At 57.8% G+C, this 22,083-nt stretch overlaps 1 protein-coding gene across 1 annotated transcript in view; it reads right to left on the reverse strand.

Moving 5' to 3' along the window:
* Positions 1-22,083, reverse strand: part of PXDC1 (PX domain containing 1) — a 26,019-nt gene continuing 3,936 nt past the window's right edge. Inside the window, exons 2-5 of the mRNA XM_079933037.1 lie at positions 12,340-12,431; positions 11,766-11,883; positions 4,621-4,732; positions 1-1,018 (exon numbers count right to left, since the gene is read on the reverse strand). Coding sequence (XP_079789163.1) covers positions 901-1,018; positions 4,621-4,732; positions 11,766-11,883; positions 12,340-12,431 — 440 coding nt within the window. The 3' untranslated portion in view covers positions 1-900. The remainder of the gene's footprint in view (positions 1,019-4,620; positions 4,733-11,765; positions 11,884-12,339; positions 12,432-22,083) is intronic.

The raw sequence follows: 22,083 nt of genomic DNA on the forward strand, positions 1-22,083 counted from the left end.
TAAAAGTAGAGTAACGTGTTTTATTTAATTAAAATAGATTAAAAAACAGACTGTGTAAAAGAATTAGGATTCTCAATAATTTACTATTATTTACACGAGAAATTCTGGTCATTAGTTTTCTCTGTGAGGAGATGAACACGCAGAGCCCAGACCCTCCCCGAAGGCAGAGGGAGACTCGCTGGGGGCACTCGGTGACCCCCCGATTCCCGTCCACTCAGGTTGATACGGCAAATATATCACTGAGATCCTGGTGACCGGCAGGAAGGGCGACCCTCAGCCGCCCAGGGGTCACTGCGCTGTCAGCCCTCGTAGGAGCCCAGGTGGGGACTCCTTCCTCTCGCGAGAATTGCCACCTCTCAGAGTTCATCACACGGGCACCCGTCAGTGGTTCCCCTATGCCCGCGGCCGAAACTCCATTCACAACCAACCTTCCGCAAACACTCCCTTGGCTGACGTGAAGCCCACAGTTTCCGGATAGAAGATAAAAAACAGGAATGGAAGCTGCACGTCCTGGTTTCCAGGGAAATCCTGGATGACAGAACACACCTGCCTGTGTTGTCCAGAACTTGGTGACTCACCAAGATGCCACGCAAAATGTTCTGTGCGCTTGTGGAGGGAGGAGACGTGGGGGGAGGACCCGGTGTCCAGACCCGGCCCGGGACGTCCTGCAGGCACTTGTGGCCCCTCCAGGCGTGGAGGGGGTGTGTCCCGGGGATGCATACACAGGCCAGGAAGACCCCTAGAAGCAGCAGAGGTGCCGGACCCCCGTGACCTGACTCCTGGTTGTCGGAGACTTACGGTCTCCGTGGGCGCGGGCAGCTGGGTAGGACCGGTCCCTGGCATCATGGACTTCAGCGGAGCCACGGTCACCAGCTGGGGGAGGAGGGGCCCCGTGGAGACTCAGTCCAGAATGTCCGTCTCGAAAGGCACCAGGTGGTAATAGGACAGGTTGGTGACATAAGCTGCTGGGTCATCTCCATCCTCCAGCTCGGAGGCAAACTCACCGCCGTTCTCAAACCTGAAACGGGAAAGCAGAGGTGAGGCCAGGGCTGGCTCACTGGCCCCAGGCCCCGCTGCACTGGACCAAGGGCAGACGGTCACTGGCAGGAGGGTCTTTGGATCGAACAGCACGGAAGGGCTCTCCACGACACCGGCCCATCCACCACCAGGCTGTGTGTGGAGCGAGTGTGGAAGGAACCGTGATTGCAAATTGATCAGTCACGTGGGCCCGACTCCAAAGCCATCACGGCTTTGGTTTTCACGGCCTTAGAGACTGTGATTTACTCTCACTGATCGATATTGAGGCATCCAACAATCCATCCATCCACCCATCCATTTATCCATCTATCCATCCATCCATCCGTCCATCCATCCACCGATCCATTTATCCAACAATCCATCCAGCCAGCCAGCCATCCAACCACCCATCCATTTATCCATCCATCCATCCATCCGTCCGTCCATCCGTCCACCCATCCATCTACCCATCCATCCATCCACCCATCCATTCATCCATCCATCCATCCATCCAACCATCCATCCATCCATCCATCCATCCATCCGTCCATCCGTCCATCCATCCATCTACCTGTCCATCCATCCACCTACCCATTCACCCATCCATCCATCCACTCACACAGTGAGTATTTCTCTCTCCATCTGGGGATTATTCTGGGCCAGGCGCTGGGGACACAGAGTGGACCAGGCACAAGGACCTGCCACGTGCTGGGCCTGTGGACCATGGCAAAGACGGGTGAAGAAGGCCGTGTGGTCCCAGCTCCCAGCCTGACTGCTTCCTGGGCCACGTGCACACACGACCAAGGAGGCAGGAGTCAGGGAGGAGCTGGGTGAGGGCAGAGGTTAGCGGAGGGCGGGGTCCTGCATTTGGGTCCTGTATTCAATGTGGGGCATTACATGGCGGGCACGGGAAGAGCTCAAGGAAGGATTTGTGCCCCAAATGTGAGGTGACCTAAATACCTGCTCAACATGGATTCCCCAGGAATGGAAACCCTTTCCGCGCCCTGCCTGACCCAGCCTCGGCGTAAGCACACTTGCTTAAGCTGGACAAAAAGGACGACAAATTTTAAAAGACGCTTCACAGAGAAAACAGTGCACGGAGGACCTTCTCCCCAGGAGGGGAAACAGATGCTGCCTGTACCTTTTCCGTTGTTCCCCAGCTAAGAACCAGTCCAAAGGGGAGTGGCAGAGGGGGGCGGATGCAGGCCCTGCTGAGGGCAGCGGAGAGGGCCTGGGGCCACCGAGCACACTGTCCACACTGTCCCTGCTCTGACTCCCGGTGACCGAGACCTCACAGGAGTTCAACTACAGCGGAAAGCCGGGCAGCGACGGGCAGGGCACGAGGCGTCCAAACCACATAGCCGCCAGCCTGGCTACCCTGGCTGGGGAGCCAGCCGGGATGGGGGAGGGGGAGGGCGGAGAGGTGCCCCCCCGCCCCGCCAGTATCCAGGGCACGTGGGGTGGACTGGGTCCCAGGGAGGCCTGCTGCCTCTAAGTTGCAAGGGAGAAGCGGAGGAGGCGGCGATGGCAGCTTCGAAATCAGACAGGAAAGGCATGGAGGTGGGTTTCCCTCTAAGTCCATGCTGACACGTGTGTGTGGAGATGCGTGGAGCCCTGCGTCCGTGCAGGCAGTGAGGCCGAGAGGGGGCCCTTAGGTGCAGGGAAAGGCTCCGGGCAGGTGAGGGACGGGCCCGGTGGCGGCCACGACACAGCCCTGACCAGCAGCTTCCTGCCCCTGCTACCCCTCCTGCCTTCAGATCCCCTGAGAACCGGGGAAGGAAGGGGACCTGGGATGCTCAGCGGAGTCCGGGGTCCCCGTCAGCCCCCGTGCTCCTCAGCAGGCCTGGCGAATCCCCCTGCTTCTAACCAGTGAGGACAGGGTCAGGGCTCGCCCCAGGCCTGGGCAGAATCTCCTGGAGCCTGGCAACCCCTCCAGCCAACCAGGGCGGTCGCAAGGCAGAGGCCAGCCGTCCCGCTCTCACTCGCGTCCCCGCCAGGCACACACACTTGGTCCCTGAGTGCAGGGGGGTCTCCGGTCCGAGTACTGTAGCTGCTCTCCCCCAGGGCCAGTGTGGGGACTGACAGGTCCTAACAGCAGGCCCGGCAGCGTGGATCCACAGCCTTGGGGCCACACAGCTGCTGTCGAGGACCGCCGAGGACAGCTGTGGCCAGGAGAGTGGACAGGAGTCCCCTGGAGTGTTCAGACAGACCCTCCCGAGAGACAGACGGCAGCAGACCATCGCTGCGGGGCTGCCCGAGGTCAGGCACCTGGAGAAATGCCCGGCAAGCCCAAGTTCCCTGGAGATGCTCCGGGGCCGCTCAGAGGCCGACATCTCCTTGTTAAGCTATCCTGGGATCGCAGAGGTTTCCCCGCGATCTTTCTCTCCCACCAACCCGGCGCTGCAGATTGAGGATGGGTCGCCCTGTCCACGCAGAGCCCCGGGCTGGCTGGAAAAGTTACATTACAGCCCTTGCTTTCTCTCCATGCTTCTCCTCCAGAACGATTCATGGTTGAACTTCCTTCTCAGAGCTGGCCTCATGCCAGGGGCAGGGGGCCTCTCGGGGCCTCTCAGAGACAGAAAGGGTCCCTGGGATGCAGAGCCAGAGCCAGGACCCTGCAGCCCCTGGTGGTCCACCAACCACTCCACCAGGACAAGCCCGGCCAGAAGCTCCTCCCATGAAGCAGGACCTCCTTCCGTCGCCGTGTAATCCACGTCAGCCTCGGACCCACGCCGCCAGCTCCAAGTTGGCTCGGGGGACCCTCGGGCTGGGAGCTGTCTGTGCACACACGGTGTGTACGATGTGCGCGGTCCCGGCTGAGCGCGAGGCACGGCAGCAGTTGGGTCGGTCCTGGTCCGCTTTCATGTGGGGCTGACGGGGTGCGGAGGGACCCCCGGACTCTGAGAGGTCCCCTGGTTCCGGGCTTGTGCCGGTCAAGTGCCCGCCGGAGACCCTGGGCTTCCAGAGCTGCCCGGGGGTCCCAGTGTCAGGCATCCACGCTCGTCACCTGAGCCTTCAGGAGACCCTGCGAGAGCACAGCGGTCCCACCCGGCGAGCACAGGAGCCAGGAGACGGAACGAACTCCCTGAGCTCACACCGCAGGGAGAGCCCCGGGCGTGGCCTTGACAGTCACCAGAGCCAGGTCCTGCCCGATAACCCCGAGACGGCTGGCAGCACCCGGGTGGCTTTCCTAGAGCCCCCATCGTGGTCCCTGTTCTGTCACCGAGGAAGGAAGCACGGAGGGCAGGGGTCTTTAGCTGCCTGCCTTCTCTAAGCCGACGCATCCGCCAGCGCAGGGCAGGCCCGTGAGCCACAAAGAAGCCCCTGGGAGGCGACGAGAGGTCAACACGCAGCTGACGCCCCCCCCCCCCCGGAGACCAGGCCCCCACGAGGAGGCTTGTGGCCCCGGACCCTCCAGGGCCCAGCACAGCCCAGACGTGAAGCCAGGCAACTCCTCCTGAATGTCCCCCCTCCCCACTGCCAGCCGCATGGTCACACTCTGTCCCCTTCCTAGAGCCCCGAGTGGGCAGGGAACCTGGCCCGGGCACTGGCTGACGGCTCGGGACCTCGTGTGTAAAATGACACTCGAATCAGTGCACTTACAGGTGCTCCGAGGGGTCCACGGCTGCGTGCTGGTCTTTTCCGTTCGGTATGCTGTGGTCAATAACGATTGTTTCGGTATTCGCTAAGCAAAATCCATTGGACCTCATGATTTCTGAAAGCGAAAGCAGTAAGGGAAATATTCAGAAGGGGATCCGATTTTGAAGGTTTGCAGTCTGGGCTCACGCTGATCTCCCCACATCCCCCTTCTCCAACTGTGCTCCCTCCTTCCCCCCAGTTTAGAGAATGCTCCGCCGCCCAGACCCACGGGCCACACCTGCCGACCCTACACCAGTCAAGAGGGGCATCTCTCCCCCGCAGAAAGGCGCTCTGGCAGTCCGAGCACTCTCGCCATACGCCCGCCCTGTGGGTTTGAAGCTGGAGCAGAACGAGGCTGGGTTTCAGGCTAAGACGACCGCACACGACGTGGACTCTGCCCAGGTCGCCTGACCTCTCTAAGCTCTCACCTGTCTTAGGTGAGGATAACACGGCCCAGGGTCGCCGTGAGGATCCAGCGCAATCCGTGTGCGTTTTCAAGCAAACGGGTGACTCCACCTTTTACTTTATATAATCCTATATATAAACTGACTTCTCACCAACAAGCACAACCTGGAGTAATTTTAAAAGGGCAACAAAGAGATCGTCTTTGTGTATCTACATTGGCTGTGCGGTTAGATTCCAAGTGCAAAGTCTGGTGCTCACTCAGCTCTAGAAGGGGAGCGGGGGACGGGGAAGCCCGAGCATCGGTGGTGGCGGGGTGTGTGTGTGCGTGTGTGTGTGTGTGTGTGTGTACGCGGAGGCATGGGCAGCTGAAACAGCACCGGCCTGGGACCTGGGACTCCACGGCGCAGCCCAGCAGGGAACCCCGAGATACCGGATGCAGTGTCCTAACTGGAAATTTCAAAACTGTCCTGGATGCTCTCCAAGGACCCTTCCAACTCTAAGAGCCTATTAGCTCCCAGGTTCCATCACGTCATCTGGTCCATTTAAACATAAGTGCACTTGACTCCCTTCTCCGACCTGGGGAAGCTCTTACTGACGTTTCCCGGGGACTGTGTGTCCTTCCCTTCCCTCAGTGGATCACAGACTCTCCAAGGATAGACCTGGAGGGGCTCCAGCTCCTTGCGTGCATCTCCAACCAACCTCAGCCCCTGGTCATCGAGCTCCACGCTCAGGGCCTTGTTGTCCCATCAAATCAGGGCCTTCAGTAACCTCACCTTAAAAACGTGCTTCAAACAGACTCTAAACTCCTGCCGGGTCCTCAAATCCAATGATCATCATCTTCCCACTCAGGGCCTGATGCACGGAAACAGCTCAAGAAAGCCCTTCCTCTGGCCCTGGCACAGGCCGCAAGGATGTCCAGTGTTACCCCGTCTCGTCGGGCATCTGATGCTATTGTTGTTTGCGGGATTGTTTTATTTCTTACATCTCACCATAATTTAGATTATTTTATCCCCACGCACAGATTTGCTTTTTTTTAATAAGTGAAATTGTAACTTCCTATTTACTTTTAATCTTTCTGCGTATTTGATTCTCAGTTCTATGAATTTCTCTTCACATGAAGACACTTAGGGAAACTACACAAAAAAAAAGAAGAAAAAAAAGTCGATTTTCTCCTTACCTCTGCCCCCCAGGATAAAATGACTATCCATCAATTGGATTTGCCAAGTAACTGCTAAAATTTCCAATTGACTTTCTGGAGAAGTGACAGCGCTCGTTTCACTGGCCTTTCGAGGGCGGTCGCACTCCACGTGGCATCAGCACGTGGCTCTTTCCCGATCTCCTCTCCCCGGCTGAGCCCACCCAGAGCCCACCCGCCTTGGACAGCCTGTAAGTCATGAGAAGGAGCTGAAAACCAGCGAAAAGTCAGTGCTTGGAACCTCTGGGGTCAACTACACCACCAGGTGCAAAAAGAGCATGAAGACGTTGACCAAAGCCTGAGTGGACAGACACTGCAGGGGACGACACCCCGACAGGAGAGATTAAGATCCCCCTGCTTCACAATTTAAAATGCACAACAGCACAGAACCCCTTGCTTTACTGCTTTTATTAACTGACTCAAACCTGTCCCAGGAAGCACGTAAAACCTCAGGGACCTCAGGACAGCCAGCTGACAGCCCCCAGATCCTCTCTCCCACCACCTCCCAAGGGAATTTGGAGGGGCGGACCCTACAAGTGAAGACAAACGTCAGTGCTGCAAAACATTTGTGAATGTCGCCAGGAGTCACCTTGTACAGGAACTTCCTCATCTATCTCAAATGTGAGATTTGGAGCTCTAGAAAGTGGAATCTAGAAAATGGAACCAGCCCCCAAAACAAACTTGTTACAAATCATTCCTTAATTGTCTGTGCAGAGAAGCCAATTGTCTGCAGGGCCAGCTGGGCCCTCCAGGAAATGCCGCTTCTGCCACTTAAGCGTGGGAAGCAGCTTACTCCTTGCTTAGCTTTTTCGTCTGTAAAAGGGGAATAACCGTATCCAGCTATCCTAAGGGGCACAGGTGTGGACTAAATGAGATGGTTTTCATAAAGAATCTAACAAATGCTGGGGCTCACGAATGCTAGTTATTGCTATCGTTGCTCCAAGCGCCCTCACGTCTTTGCGTCACCCAATAAACAGAGCCGAAGGAAGCGCTGCGCTGGCTGAGCAGCGCCAGCCTCTGAAGCCTGCCTTCAAACATACTGAAAATGGGGATTTCGTAGAAGTCAGCTTAGTACCTTTCATCACATACACGGCCAGTTCCATGAAATAGTTCATTTTCAAGCCAGTGTTTTGCATACAGAATTTTCTTCCCATGAAGAAGAGTCCTGCTTTTCCATTTCTTACTTCTTAAAACTTTTCTGGAGCTCATTTTAGAATTACGGGAAAGTTGCAAGAACAGTGCAGAGCTCTCACAGATCGCTCGGCAGCCCGGCCTTTGGTTAACATTTTATATAACCACGGTGTGACGAGCAAATCCAGGAAACGAACATCGGCGCCATACTCTAAACTAAAACCTCCTGCACCTGAGCTTCACCCACATCCCTCTCTGTTCTGGGCCCGGCCCGGATCCCTCGGGGCAGGAAGATGTGGTGGTTCAGCCTCCTGTGACCCCTGACGGCCTCGAGGGCCTGGGTCTTGCCTCATCTCTCCTGTGGCTGCAACACTTGGGGCGCGGACTGGTGAGTCTTTCACTGACTGTGCCTCAACTTGCCTGGTGTTTCCGTGCTTGGACAGAGGTGGACAGTCCGGCAGGAACCTGCAGGGACGCTGCCTTCCCTTGGGCATCAGATCAGGAGTGCGATGCCCACAGGCCTCACTTATTCCTGGGATGTCGCCTGGATCTCTCGGGTCAGGAGGTTTCCTCCAACATGAGGATACGCCCTCTCTCTTTGTAGTTGAGAACGATCCTGGTGGAGACGCAAGTGCAACTTCTGCTTCTCCTTCAACTTTCACCCACTAATCTCAGCATCTTCCAGGGATCATTCCTGCAACAATGGCTAGTGTCTGGCTGGTGGTGATTTGCTTTTCTTACTCGCAGCCCTGTTTTCACATGCCCCATATGCCACCATAACTCACTTCATTAATTCATCTATTCTTTTTTTCCTGCGGACAGTCTCAGCCCTGAAAGCATTCACACGCTCTCCGATCCCCTTTCCTGTTCTACTGTCAACGTCTCTAGCGACGGAACAAAACCCAAAGCCGTGTCGTTTCATTAGCTGGAGACCAGGACTCTCCCCGTGTGGTGAAAATTAAGTTGAGCCTGTACAGACGCCTGGTTACTAAAAAATGAAATTATATTTCCAGCCTTCCCAAACCTGAGCACTATGATTTTTGAGGCCAACATCAGTTAATCCGAGCAGCCAGAGCGAGGCTGGGGTTCATGCTCTCTTAAGCTGCACCAACACAGCCACGGTGCAGAAAACTGAATCTAAGTTTCCCTAGACTCGGTAATAAACTTCTAGATTAACATGGGGTGAAGAGTGTTTAAGGCTGCACTGGTCCAAAGCATCACCTAAGAGGCCAGAGCTCTTGCCAGAATCGTGGCCCCGGCGGGGGTGGGGGGGTGCTGGTTCTCACACCATGGGCGCCTGGCGCCACCTAGTGGAGCCTCTGATCCCTAGCCGGTCAACCTAGAGGTCACCGCAAGAGGCCTGAGAGTGGGCCAACGTCAGGGCTGTCCGCCAGGGCACCACCTCCCAGGATGCCACATCAGAGGCTTGAGAAGGTGCTGAGAAGTCTGGGGGAGGGGGTGACAGCGGGCACGGCCGTTTCCATGCACGAGTGGAATTTAGCTGGACAGGAGTGGACGTGGACGGGCAGGGCTTGTGGGGAGGGAGGAGACAGGGCCCAGCCAGCAGGAGGCCCAGGGCCTGGAGCAGAGGGGTCGACGGTGACATGGAAAGCCAGAGTGACCACTGCCTGACATGCCCAGGATGACAGGAAATCCATAAATGAATGAGCCAGGAAGTCAGGTCCGGGTGGCCGATGTCGGTACTGAGGACACACCCCGGGGAGAGGCTGGGCTGCTGGAGACTCAGCCCTCAGGGCGCCTGGCTCTCCGGGTCCTGAGGCCCAGCGCCCGGGGACTCCCGAGTCCTCGCGCAGCGCAAATACGGGCCCAGACTGAGGAGCAGGGCTTGCCCACGCGGCTCCAGGCCCTCTGCGGCTGGCAGCGCTACTGTACCGAACAGTTTGCATTAGAAGTTTTTCTGAATTTGCCACAACCTTGTCTCAGTGGACAACGAAAGCACGTCTCACGTGCCATGGGAACTGCCCCACCCAGCCACGTGCTCAGGCAGAGGGAGGGCCAGCGAGGTTGGGGGCGAAGATCCCAGGGAGAACCCCTTTGACTGATGAGAGCAGACGAGGAGGACGGACCCCCAGGCATGGGAGACCCTCAGCTCTGGAAGGGGCAACCCCGCCAGCTTCCCGTGCAGGGCGGCCTTCAGGCCGTGGTCTTGGCACAAGGCTTCAGGCTGTCTGCAGCTGACTCGCAATAGCTGTTTACCAAGCCCACTGTCAGGCAGCCCTGTGTCACAAAGTGTTCTGTGCTGCACCGCGGTGGCTACAGTGACTCCCCCCTGCGATGCCCCAGCAGGGAGCATGATGTCCCCAGGACCCGGGCTCCCAACCTGCACGGGGAGGCCAAGGCCCTGCCTTCCCAGACCTGCGTGCCAGGCCTCCTGAGCTCGTGGGCAGGAGGAACCCCAAACCTCTGTCCTCAGTTCTCGAAACAACACAAGAACGTAGTTAAAACCTCGACGTGGGACCCCAGCGCTACCCCTGTTCAATCCTGTTTCCTTCCTTTCAGCGCTCTGGGGTAAACTTGGGTCGTGCGTTTATCCGAATCGGCAGTAAAGACAAGGCACTGAGACGGGGGCTGGGGACGCCAGGTTGTCGCCATCAGAAGCACCTGCATGCAGCGCCGACCCGTCCCTCTTACGCCCTGGGCCTTCGGGTCAACCTGCGCCTGCCGCCAACCCCAGGCCCTGGAAGGACCTGCGGCTCTCGGTTCTCCTGTTTGCTCAAAGCAGAAAGAAAGCGAGCGACATGGAGGTGCCGGGGCCGGGGCTCTTCCGTGCAAGACTGAAGGACAGAGATGCCCACGCGCCAGGTGACAGCACACACAGCCCGACACACTCGGAAGCCTCTCTGAGCCTTGGACACTGGGGTCCCTGGACATCCGGTCAGGAGGGCTGACCGCCATTTTCACTCTCCTGTAGAGAAGGCTCTGGACGCTAGGCGTTAGCTAAGAAGAGGCCCCCAGCCCCCTGCTCATCTTCCTAAGGACACACACGAAGCTCTCCTGGGAAGACGACAAAAGTGGCAGACACGCAAACCCAGGCTGAACCCTGTCCTGCGCACACACGGTCAGAGCGAAAAGTAACTTTTCCGTCCCGGGTTCCCAGAACCTGCCAGCCCTGCCCGCCGCGCCCCAGCACGCAGTTGAGGACTCTCATCCTTGCCCTGGTACATCACCCAGTAAGGACACTTTTATAACAGTGACGTCAGCCGTCACCCCAATGTGCCCCCTCCAGCTTCCCATCACTGGGACCCAGTTCCTTTTCAGGTGACGGCTCTGGGCTCAGGTCCCCTCACCTGCTGATTCTTCCCCATCACCTCCCTCTGAGCCCCCCTCCTCCGCTCCCTCCTCTTTCCTTCCTTCCACTCAGAACTCAAGTGCTGGACACAGGGACCCCGCCCCGCCCCCCCCACCTCCCCTTACGTCAAGGTGACCTGTGGGATGTCACCGCTGGCCGAGCTGTATCCCCTCTGCGCCCGGCAAACGCCCACACAACCTCACTCAGGCCAGACAAGTTGCCTGGGGAAGCCTGGTACCTGAGACTTCCAGGACAAACCTCTTTTCCTACAAAACGCCCCTCACAGGCTTTGCCAACAGTACTGCAAAAACAGAGTCTACTGTTGTGGCAACACGTGCGGCCCAGATCTGAGGAAGCTGCCACCGGGCTGAACCCAGGCTTCCCTCGCTCCCCTCTGACCCGCAGGACGGCTGACCATCCCCTCTTAGCGCTGCTGACATTTGTCAGAGGCTCAACCCAGTGTCCATGCTAAGGAGACCTACACCATGTGTCCCCTTCTGTCCCCCCGCCCTAAAGCCAAGAACCAAGTCAGTGTTGCACTAGGCGAACTCTTATTTTCGCAGGCTGGACGACGCATTCCAGTAATTCACTTCAAAATGCCTCACTGAGGGCTTCCCTGGTGGCGCAGTGGTTGAGAGTCCGCCTGCCGATGCGGGGGACGCGGGTTCGTGCCCCGGTCCGGGAGGATCCCACATGCCGCGGAGCGGCTGGGCCCGTGAGCCATGGCCGCTGAGCCTGCGCGTCCGGAGCCTGTGCTCCGCAACCGGAAAGGCCACAACAGTGAGAGGCCTGCGTACCACAAAAAAAAAGCCTCACTGATGCTTTCATCATAGACTATTTAAGTACGTTCCAATTTATACGTCAGATAACTCGCTTTGGAAGTAGGAAGAGTGTAAACTGCAGGTCAGTAGGTAGAAACAAACTGTTTCATAAAAATCGGGAAATGGTCCCTCCCCTGCTGCTTCCACCCTTCTGTTGGGCTGTCTTTCTGGATCCCAAGGTGGGGGAGGTGTGTCCAGCACGTGGACAGTGGGCTGGGAAGGCTTCTGGTGGCCCTGTGGCTCTCACCTGATATTTTCACCGGACTTTGAAAGCTGGGTTGAATTTTATGGACGTTGTCATTTTTTAACACCTGATCCAGGGGAGATCTTTCAAAGAAGGTGAGCACGACTTCTGACCTGGAATACTGGGAAGAAACACGTTCATTCCTATACAGTTTCCTCCCGCGAGGCAGCCCGTCTGACACTGGCGGCCCCGCACCGCTCAGACTGCGGGACTGAGCGCGGACGGGGCCGCTTCCCCACTCACCTGTCAGGTGCTCAGGTAGCTCGAGGCTCAGGGACGGACAGGATGGGGACAGTGGGAACAGTTTGTGCCTGGTCTGCGCCAGCGTTCACGCACGTCCATCTCCCCTCACTTTCCAGTAAACCGCGAGCCTGTCACTTCCGCTGCCTCCCCAGGGAGAAAGCACCGGAGCCCCCAGAGCCCAAGGAGCCTTCCTTCCCTGGGCTTACACCTAACCCCACCTGACACTTCCAGGAAGCGCGCCCCGGCCCCGCCCGTCCGCCTGCGCCCACCTTGCGCGCCCACCTTGCACGCCCACCTTGCGCGCCCACCTTGCGCGCCCACCTTGCGCACCCACCTTGCGCGGCATGCTGATGACGGCCTTGAGCAGCTTCTCTACTTCGTTAAGCCTGGTCTCGATGTCGTGGGCATCCTTTATGGCGACCAGCCCTGGGATTGAGACAGAAATGCCTCCATCAGAAAAACACACCAAGAAGTGTGCCCCCGAATTAACTACAGAACAACATGGCGCCTCCCTGGCGTCACCCTCCACGCAAGACATCTGGGAAGTTTACTCGGCCTCACGTGGGTGCAGCCCTGCCCTGAGAGCCTGGCTCTCAACCTCGTTTGAAGTTTCAACGACCCAACGAGTGATTAACGTGTGTGCTGCAGTGGACGCTGTCCGTCTGAAAGCCACAGAGACACCAACAGAGGCCTCTCCGAGCGGGACTCTCCAGCCGCACCCTGGACAAGGCCAGAGCTCAGCCCCCGCCAGCGTGGTGGCTGTAGCTGGGGGAGGCTGGACCCATCAGCCCCCGGTGACACAGCTGAGATGACCACAGGTCCTGTGGAAGCGGAGCCTGTGTTTAGACAAGTCATTTAGACACCGGCTTTGGAAGAGAAAAAATCACATCTCTACCCAGAGAACACCAGCGCGGGCGTGACTCACAGCACCTTCCAGGAATCGGCTCCTACCCTCGTTCTGGTTACCGGAAGTCTCGACTGGCTACTAAAAAGCGCGGTATTCTGTCTCTAAAACACGAGAGCTAGTGGCACGGAGACTCGGGGTGCGTTTCTATCTTCCTCTGAGCAGTGCAGAGCACAGACCTTCCCAGCACAGCTCCTACACATCAGCTTCCCAGGGATGGAGCAGCTCAGATTCCCAAGGACATTTCACGTGACCCAGGATGTTGGTCCCGCTGAGCTACGACCAAACCACAGAGGCTGAAATCCCAGAACTATGTTCAGTCACTGAATCCCAGTTTTCAGAAGTTCTGGTTTTGTTTTACAGGTGAGAAAGGGTTGTTCATTTTGCAGGCAGCTCACCAAGTCCACGTAGTGTTAAATTAACCTCCTAAACTACGTGATTGAAATTACGAGGCCCCGGAACGCGTGGTCCATGGAAACCAGGGGCGCCCCAAACACAGGGCGAGGCGCTTCTGAAGGCCGGGGCTGAGCAGGGGGTCCCTGGACCTCCTGGAGCCCAGGCCGGGTGCACCTTCACCTGGCCACCCGGGGGCCTGCTTCTCAGTGGGCTATCTGGTCCTGCCCACCCCACCTCAAGCCACACGGACCCAGGCAGCCAGCCAAAGACCCCAAGCCTCGGTCCACACAGCCTGCGCTGGCAACCTCAGCACGACTCCCCAGCCATCGCCGCAGAGAGGGGCCCGGGCCACCTCCTCCCCTCTCACCTAGGCTGCCTGGCCTACCCACCACCCTGCAGGCTGGGGGCAGCGAGAAGGGAGAAAGAAAACACCAGGGTGCCAGGGTCTCAGCCCTGAGCTTCTTGTTTAGAACTACACACACGCACAAGCACACACGCAGACACGCACACACACCCCTCTGTGACCTCTTGCTTGCTACGGACAAGTCTACAGAGGAAAAGAGGGACGCTGAAAATCCTCTGCAAAGTTGTTTCAGAGACAGGACAATTCTGTAAATCGTCCCCAGAAAGAGCTTCTTTATTCTAAGACAAGCAAAACTACTGTCACGTTTCAACTTCTGTTACATCGAGCACACTGGTGTTAAATCACTCGAGTTCATGGCACAGTAGTTGTGTTCTGCAAGGACAGTTTATAGGATCAGCCTCTCGTCTGGTCAATGCATACGGCGTATTTACACCCACCTCCTAGGACGTAAAGCAGTGTGGCCCATGGTTGGGTTTACAACCACCCAGGGTACCATTCAGTCAAATAAACACACTCTGCTCTATGCTGATCTTCTTTTAGGGCTGCCAGAATCAGCAAGCAAAAAGCAGGACACCTAGTTCAAGGTGCGTTTCAGATAAACAATGAATAATGCAACAGTATGGATAGACACACTAAAAAATTATTCAGTGTTTATCTGAAACTCAAACTTACTTGGTGTCCTGTACTTTACTTGGCAACACTACCTTCTTGGCGACCTGCTTTCCAGACGAAGCAGAGAAAGGCAAGAAGTACGTGGTCAGGCCTCTGGGAACACGTAAGGGTTTAGGCTCAGCGCACACACCCTGGGGGTCCAAGCCTCGCCAACCTCACCAGCTCCACTGCTCTGTGACTACCACATCCTCATCCCAACCCCGAGGAACGGGTCCAAGGCACCAGAACATGGTCCCCATGCCCACACAGCACTGCCTCTGGGGGACTCATGCCCACTGGACTTCCCCCACCTCCAGGCTCGAGTGGGAAAATCCCACCATCTCTTAAAGGCCACGCGGGTTGGGACACGCCTTCTGCTCTGTGAAGCCCCCCACCCACCAGGCGGGACTCGGTCTGCTCTGAGCTCTGGGAGAGCTCCATCCACCCCACCTCTGCAGCACTCACCGCTCTGCAGCAGACCTGCTCCCTCCCCTGTGGCCTCCCCAAGCCCACCTGTGAAGCTGAGTGTAGGAGGTGCCCAGGGTCCCCTCCTGTCGTCAGCCGTCAGCACAGGGCCTGACACTGACACTGACACCCGCAGGGGATTCACTGGTCGTTGGCCGTTTGTTGATGGAATAAAGTTGCACAAGAGAACAGAGTCAAGGACGAGTTATCGCCTGTGTGTGTCCAGCAGCCTACGGGTGCCAACCGCGTCTCTTGCTTCTCGGGGTCACTGACCCCAGCGGATCCCGGCCAGCAGGCTCAGGGTCACAGGCCTCGGACGACAGCTGCCCGAGACCGAGGTGGCAATAAACCCACCTAGTTGTCGGCCACTCTGGTTTGGTTCCATCTGTGGAAGCTGCGACCTTATCGCTGCCTTTCACCTGCCTTTATGCTTCCGAGGAGAAGCCCAACGGTGCTCTCTGGAAGTGAAAACATGCTTCACGACAAGAGGGGCTGAGAACATCTCAATGGCGAAAGCACACGCTGGACTCCCTCCTGCAGGAACAGTGACAGGGGTAGTTTCTTAAGCTTTGGCTTTTGGTTGGGGGCCCCTCGTCATAATTTATCTCCCCGTGGCGTAGTGGCTTCTGGGTGACAACCAAGGCGATCGGGCTCCGCGTTCCCACGGTACATCCTCCTTTCCCCAAGGAAAGCCGTCCACGTGAATGACAAGGACGCTCACCTCTTCCCTGGGCAGGGAATCAAAGGTGGAGATTCATGAAGCTATGGCTTCGGCTGGGCTGACTGGCATCCATCTAGGGGCGGCCCCCAAGGCTACCTGGCCCCCACAGAGCCCCTCCCTCACCCCACATCAGGGCAGGAAGGGGTCACCACTGGCTACGGGGCTTCCAATGGCCTGGCCCCTCTTCCAACGCCAGCACCCACGTTTCCCTCCCCTCCTGGGCCTGGAAATCTCCCTCCTTCAGTTGTTTTAAAGGTGTTTCCCATTAAACAGGGAGGTGTACTAAATGCGGAAGGAAAACCTTCAAACAAACAAACAAACCCAAAACTGTGCTTTGGGGCCACAGTGCAGAAATGAAATAAAGCTTCCTTTAAAATTTCATGTCTCAAACCCACTGAGGTCCGCCCCCATCAGCTTTCTCAAGTTCACAACTGTTGGAAACCGAAACACCTGCTGGAAACACCCAAGATCAGCATCAATTCCCAAAATGACACAGCACCCGGCGCAGGGTGTGAGCAGAGCCCACATCTGGGGCCTGTGTCATTGCCCAGGACGGACAGCGGATGGAGACGCTCAACTACGTACAGTCGGGGGGCTTCCTGTCCTACCTGCTGTATTCTTCCTTTGTGACCCAAGAGCTTTGGCTTTTGATGACCGGCAGAGCTTTTCCAAATGTCACTTGTTTACAGTAACTATTTTAAACTTCATTTTCAAAAATGTGCTTACGTCCAATAATTTAGGACTATCTAGAACTTTTAGCTTTTGTATTCCAAATATGGTTGATCGAACGAAAACTGTGGGGATCTTGTTTGACTCAGTTTTACTATCTGAGATCGTGATTCTAAAGAATGCAAGCGGATAAAATGGTTGTAAATTTGCAGTTGGACAGAAAAACTCAGACCCCCCCCCCCTTGGTTATGAGGCTGCCGTTCCAGGGACGGCCAGCAGGAGGCGCCATCAGTCCATGGAAGGCGCGGGACGCAGTCCAGCGAGGACAGCGGGAAGGGATGCGGTCCACCCGCCACACCCAAGTTCTAAGGAAACTGACTCAGAAGACTTCACAGCCCCAGGAAATTTTCTAATTTCTGATAAAGCATCATCACTAATATAATCTCAATTTTTAAAAATTTCACTCTACACAATTTGTGATGTGAGAAATTTATCCAGATACAGCCCAAAACTTTGAAACTGTAAGATTGATAACACGACTACGTACATTTCAGTATGTCAATTTCACATCCCTTTGGGGGTGGAAATTCAGCCTTGAGCAGCCAGGGTACCCCTTCTGTCTAAACTAGTTTACCCTTGAAAATCGAGAACTCCAAACGAGCTTCTGTCAGTTCCTGGGTTAGGTCTTTATACAAACACAAACACCTGACTCATTCTCGGAACCCAAACTGAACCCAAACTGTATCAGCACAAAGATCAGGCTGAGGGAGCAGACACAGACCAGTGTCCTAACCTCAGGCACCTGGTCCCACATCCTACTTCCGTGGGTGGAGGCCTCGGACTGAACATCTCTGGTGACTGTCCCAGCCTCCAGGGACAGACTCAGGGCTGAATCTGCCTGAGCGCCTTCTGCCGCTGTAATTCTGGGAGTGAAGACACATGCTTCTCGGGTCAATTGGGAAGGAGTGTCCGTTACCCAGAGGATGCCAGTCCCTTAAGAGGAGACTCCCATGGCAGACCCCGGGGAAATCTTCTGTGATGTGGACTTTCCAACTGAGTCAGAGAAGGCATAGTTCAGAAGTCCATCCACGCAGAGCCCAGAGAAGCAGGCGGCTCGGGCGAGGTGCGGAGGGCACTGGCACGAGATATATATTCTTTAAAGGCTGAGGATCATACAAATTTTGGAAATAAAATATTTTAAAATTTCCAGGAAAATTCTCAATGATTACTTCGTAAATACTTGTCCTCTAAATAGGTAGTCAACATAAAACCAGCAGGGACTCACTCAGCGATGAGCTTGAGCTCAACCAAAGTGGTTATTCTCTGCTAAACTCAAGCATCCCCACGCAGCCCTCGCTCCCTGGGAACCCGTGGTGACTCTGACCTCACAGGCTCCATCATGGGGGTCCCACCCTTTGCCCCCATGCCCACCCTGCTGCACACAAGGCTCGGTCCCCCTCCCCCATCACCCTCCCCTGGCCCAGAGATGCCCAAGGCAACACTGATGGACAGGAACATCTCTTCCCCGTCTTTGCAAGGACGAGAAGTAGGGCAGGGAAAGGAGGCGGAGGAGAGAGACGAGCAGAGACAAGAGGTCCGGAGGCCCCGGGAAGGGGCTGCGGGAAGACTTCTGTCCTCCGCTTCTTCCCAAGCTTGTGAGATGCCCGCCTCTCACCACATCCCTCCGCCAGCCCCTCCTTCTCCGGCCGCCTCGCTCTTCTCCCACCACAGGCAGAATTCCTTACTAAGCTTCGGGTTCAACACGGCTAAGGAGTCACTCACTCCGCCTTAGTCTGTCTTAAAACTTGGAAGGAATTTAGGGAATCAACGCCAGCCGTCCCAGGCTCTCAAAACAGGAAGCACTTGATCCCGAAGCGGGGACCAGGCGACAAGACCTGCCCCTACATGCTGGCCAGGATGCCGGACACGAGGCCAAGACTGACCGCAGGGAGGTGTCATCAGGAAAACCCAGCAGGGAACCTGCAGCGCAGGCGTGAGGGCGAGAGCGGGCCGGAAGGGCTGAGACAAGCCTTACACACCCCTGGGGGCCAAGGGGGGCCCGGCTCTCCACCCAGGCTCTGCCCCCGTGGCAGCTCTATTTCTCATAGAAAATACACACTGAGAGCATCTGCCTCGGAAAACTGCCCCCGAGCCTGACCCACGCCAAGCACCAAATCCCAATTTCTGGACCAGCAAAGCCCCAGGCCGGGTCGATAGGGGTCCCACTGAGGTATCGGGTGCCCCACTCCCCGGGCTCTCAGGCGCCATCGCCGTCCCCACCTCCCTAGGACGGGAGGCTGGAGGCCACACCCCCGCCGGGAGGGCTCTGGGTGAGGGACGCTGCCTACCCAGAGCAAAGGGCACAAGCTCCGCCTCACACGGTGCCTTCCCGTCCAGCATGGCTCTGTCGTGGCTTCAAGCGCTCACAGCCACGGCCATGCAGATGCCACCCCTGCCAGCTTATCAACCCTGCAGCGGTGGCTTGAGCTGAACCACCTGCCTCAAGTCACGTGGGGGGGAGCCGGAAACAGCCCGACACCGCATCCTCACCCGCCTCAAGTCACGTGGGGGGGAGCCGGAAACAGCCCGACACCGCATCCTCACCCGCCTCAAGTCACGTGGGGGGGAGCCGGAAACAGCCCGACACCGCATCCTCACCCGCCTCAAGTCACGTGGGGGGGAGCCGGAAACAGCCCGACACCGCATCCTCACCCGCCTCAAGTCACGTGGGGGGGAGCCGGAAACAGCCCGACACCGCATCCTCACCCGCCTCAAGTCACGTGGGGGGGGAGCCGGAAACAGCCCGACACCGCATCCTCACCCGCCTCGAGTCATGTGGGGGGGAGCCGGAAACATCCGGACACCGCATCCTCACCCGCCTCAAGTCACGTGGGGGGGGAGCCGGAAACAGCCGGACACCGCATCCTCACCCGCCTCGAGTCACGTGGGGGGGGAGCCGGAAACAGCCCGACACCGCATCCTCACCCGCCTCGAGTCACGTGGGGGGGAGCCGGAAACAGCCCGACACCGCATCCTCACCTGCCTGGTCCCAAAGCTGCTGCTTGGTGCTTTGGGCCGCTCAGCCCAACCTCCTCCCGCCCGCCGTGACCTCGTGTCCCCAGGCGGGTCTGCCAGTCTCGCAGGGCCTGGATTTTCCCCTGCGGGAAGCAGGGGGTTCTGGTGGTGAGCAGGCACCGTGGTAACAGCCTTAATCCCACGTCCGCTCCTTCCCTGCCCCCACCTTCGGTCCAAATGCCGCTCGTCGTGTTTCCTACTGACTGTAAGTCACACACCAGCAGAGGACGACGGAGGTGCCTGTTCTTAAACGTGCGGCACGACCTGCAGTGTAAGTCGGCAGCGGAGCAGGGCGGTCGTGTCCACCAGCAGGACCCACGTCGGGGCGGGGGGAGCGGGGCCCTGCGGGGCCAGCCTGGAGGACAACGTCGCGGCACGTGGTCTGTGCTTCTATGTGACAGAGAACACGTCTTGTCTGTGCTGCCACGGTTCAAGGGAGCCCAGGCCCGACCAGAAAAGAAAGGCGTCCAGCCCTTCGCCTCAGCCCCCTCCCTGCCCCCGTCACGGGGAGGATTTGGATCCAGGGCCTGGCGGGGGCGGGGTGGGGGGGGAAGCTTCTCGGGCCCGTTCAGGGACATGGGGACCATCTTTTCAGTGGTGATGTCACCCGAGGAAGTGAAAGTGAACAAAAACACCAATAAAAACGATTTCAGTGGGACAGCGTCAACCCCTGGTAGCGCCGCGCCCTCACTCACTGTCCCCTATGTACTCTGCTGACGGCCGCTGCCCCTGCAGGACGCCCCGCACCAAGGGGCCGGGGCCTGGGGCGCCCGTGCTCGCCCGTGGGGTCATCGCTCCTGGCCGGCCTCTCCGCGGCCCCGCCCTGCAGCTCCGCACCGAGCCTCACGGAGCGGCCACACCGCCCCGACCCTGCTTCGTACCGCAGAGGCTTTGCTGCCGCCTTCCGCTGCACGCCCATCTTCCCTAGTTCTGACTGCTCCCAACCAGAAACACCTCCTGCCGTTTGGAAAAGTGTTTATGAAAACGCACAGTGGAGGCACACCAGGCCCAGACTTGTTAAAAGAGAGAAAAGGACGGCGGCGTCCCTGGGGGCCAGCCTGAGGGCACCCAGATGCTACCAGCCGGTCCCGGTGCCGAGATGCAGAGCCAAGTTTCCCCTTGGAAATCTGGTGGGAAGTAAGCGAGGCCTAGAAGCTCCAGAACCAACAAGCTCTGTGAGTTTCTGGCCGCTCCTTCTCTGACTGGGAGTTAGCCCGAGTCACCTGGGCCCACGGCACGGCCGGAGCTCTGACGGATGAGACCATGGGACCGCAGAGCACACCGTCACTCACGGAGGAAGCAGAGTCCGGACAGGGAACTCGGAACAAAGCCTGAGCGACAGCAGGGTGTGGGTCTGGGAAAGAAACATAAAACCTTAGGAAGAGAGGAGACAGCCGGCTCCCGGGAGGGATGCCGGCCCCGGCCCCGGGGGGACGGCAGAGCCCGGCAGCCCTATATATGGAAGAGATTCGAAATAGGTCTGTGAATCAGAAAGATCACCCAAAATGCCCCAGAGAAGTGAAAACTGCCCCTCTCCCCATTAGAAGGGGCAGGACCCCCTCCAGGGAAGCCATGCATGGGGGCGGGGCTGGGCTGTGAGGGGGGAGGACAGAACCCCAGCCCACTGAAGGGCCCGTCAGGCCGGACAGAGGTGGCCTCTGTCCCCCCGATCTGCTGCCGCGACCTGTGGGCGGCCTCTGCTCTTTTTTAGCCACTTTCACTAAGAAAGGAAACTCGGGGCTCTGCAGTTCACCCCCAGACCAGACAGCGATCTACCCCTGCTTGTCTCGGGGAAGCACAGAGCTTCTCCCCATGCACGTGAGAGCAGAGCCTGGGAGCAGAGCGCTGTCCCCTAGAGCCGTGGGGAGGCGGGGTGTCCTGGCTGGCGGACCTGCGCCCAGGCCTCTCTGGTCGGTGCCGGACGCCTTCGCTTCTGCCCCTCCATCTCACATCTAACAGAAGGTCTATGAAGACGCAGGCAGATCCGTGTCCCCGGTGACAGGGGTGAACAGACGTTACCCCAGCACCACGCACAGGATCTCAAGGAGGGGCCTTATTTGGAGAAAACACTAAATACCGTGTTCAAAGCTGGGCCCTCCGTCAGCTCCCCCTGCGGGCTTCCTGCATCGCCCAAGGCTCCCCACACCCACATCTGGTCTCTCCATAGACCCTGCACTCCCTCCCAGACACGTCCGTGTTTGACCACTTCTCACACCTTCCCTGTCTCCCCGGCTCACCCTGGTCCTTCTCCAGCCATGCTCAGCACAGCAGACAGCGTGCCCGTCACGTCAGGTCGCTCCCGTTCCGAGCTCTACATCTCCGACCAGAGCCCCACGCTGAGCGTCATCTGCCCACTCCCTACCTCGATCTCCCATTGCTTCCACCCCCTTCTCTCCCCTCCAACCACAGCGGCCCCCTCAGGACACAGGGCCGCCGGGCACATGCCGGCCTCAAGGCCTTTGCACTTGCTCTGGCCACTGGCTGGAAGCTCTTCCCCAGGCACCCACATCGCTTTCTCCCCACTTCCTCCCGGTCTCTCCTCACAGGTCACTTCCTCTGAGCCCTTCCGGACCAGCCCATCTGAAAGTGAACCCCTCCCTGCCCCTGCAAGTCATAGCTCCTCTCCTTCCTCCCTTTTCTTTTCTTCTGAAGGTGCAGAACCATCTAACATTTTTTTTAACTTATCTTCTTTATTATTGGATTTCCCGCACCCTGAATATAGAGTCATGAGGGCAGGGTTTGTCTGTTTTGTTCACTGCTGCATCCCCAGCGCCTAGAAGATGATGGTGCAGGGGAGGCATCTGGTAGGTACTTGCTGAGTGAATATAAAACC

This window comes from Stenella coeruleoalba (assembly GCF_951394435.1).
Source record: "Stenella coeruleoalba genome assembly, chromosome: 10".
In the NCBI taxonomy this organism is placed as follows: Eukaryota; Metazoa; Chordata; class Mammalia; order Artiodactyla; family Delphinidae; genus Stenella; species Stenella coeruleoalba.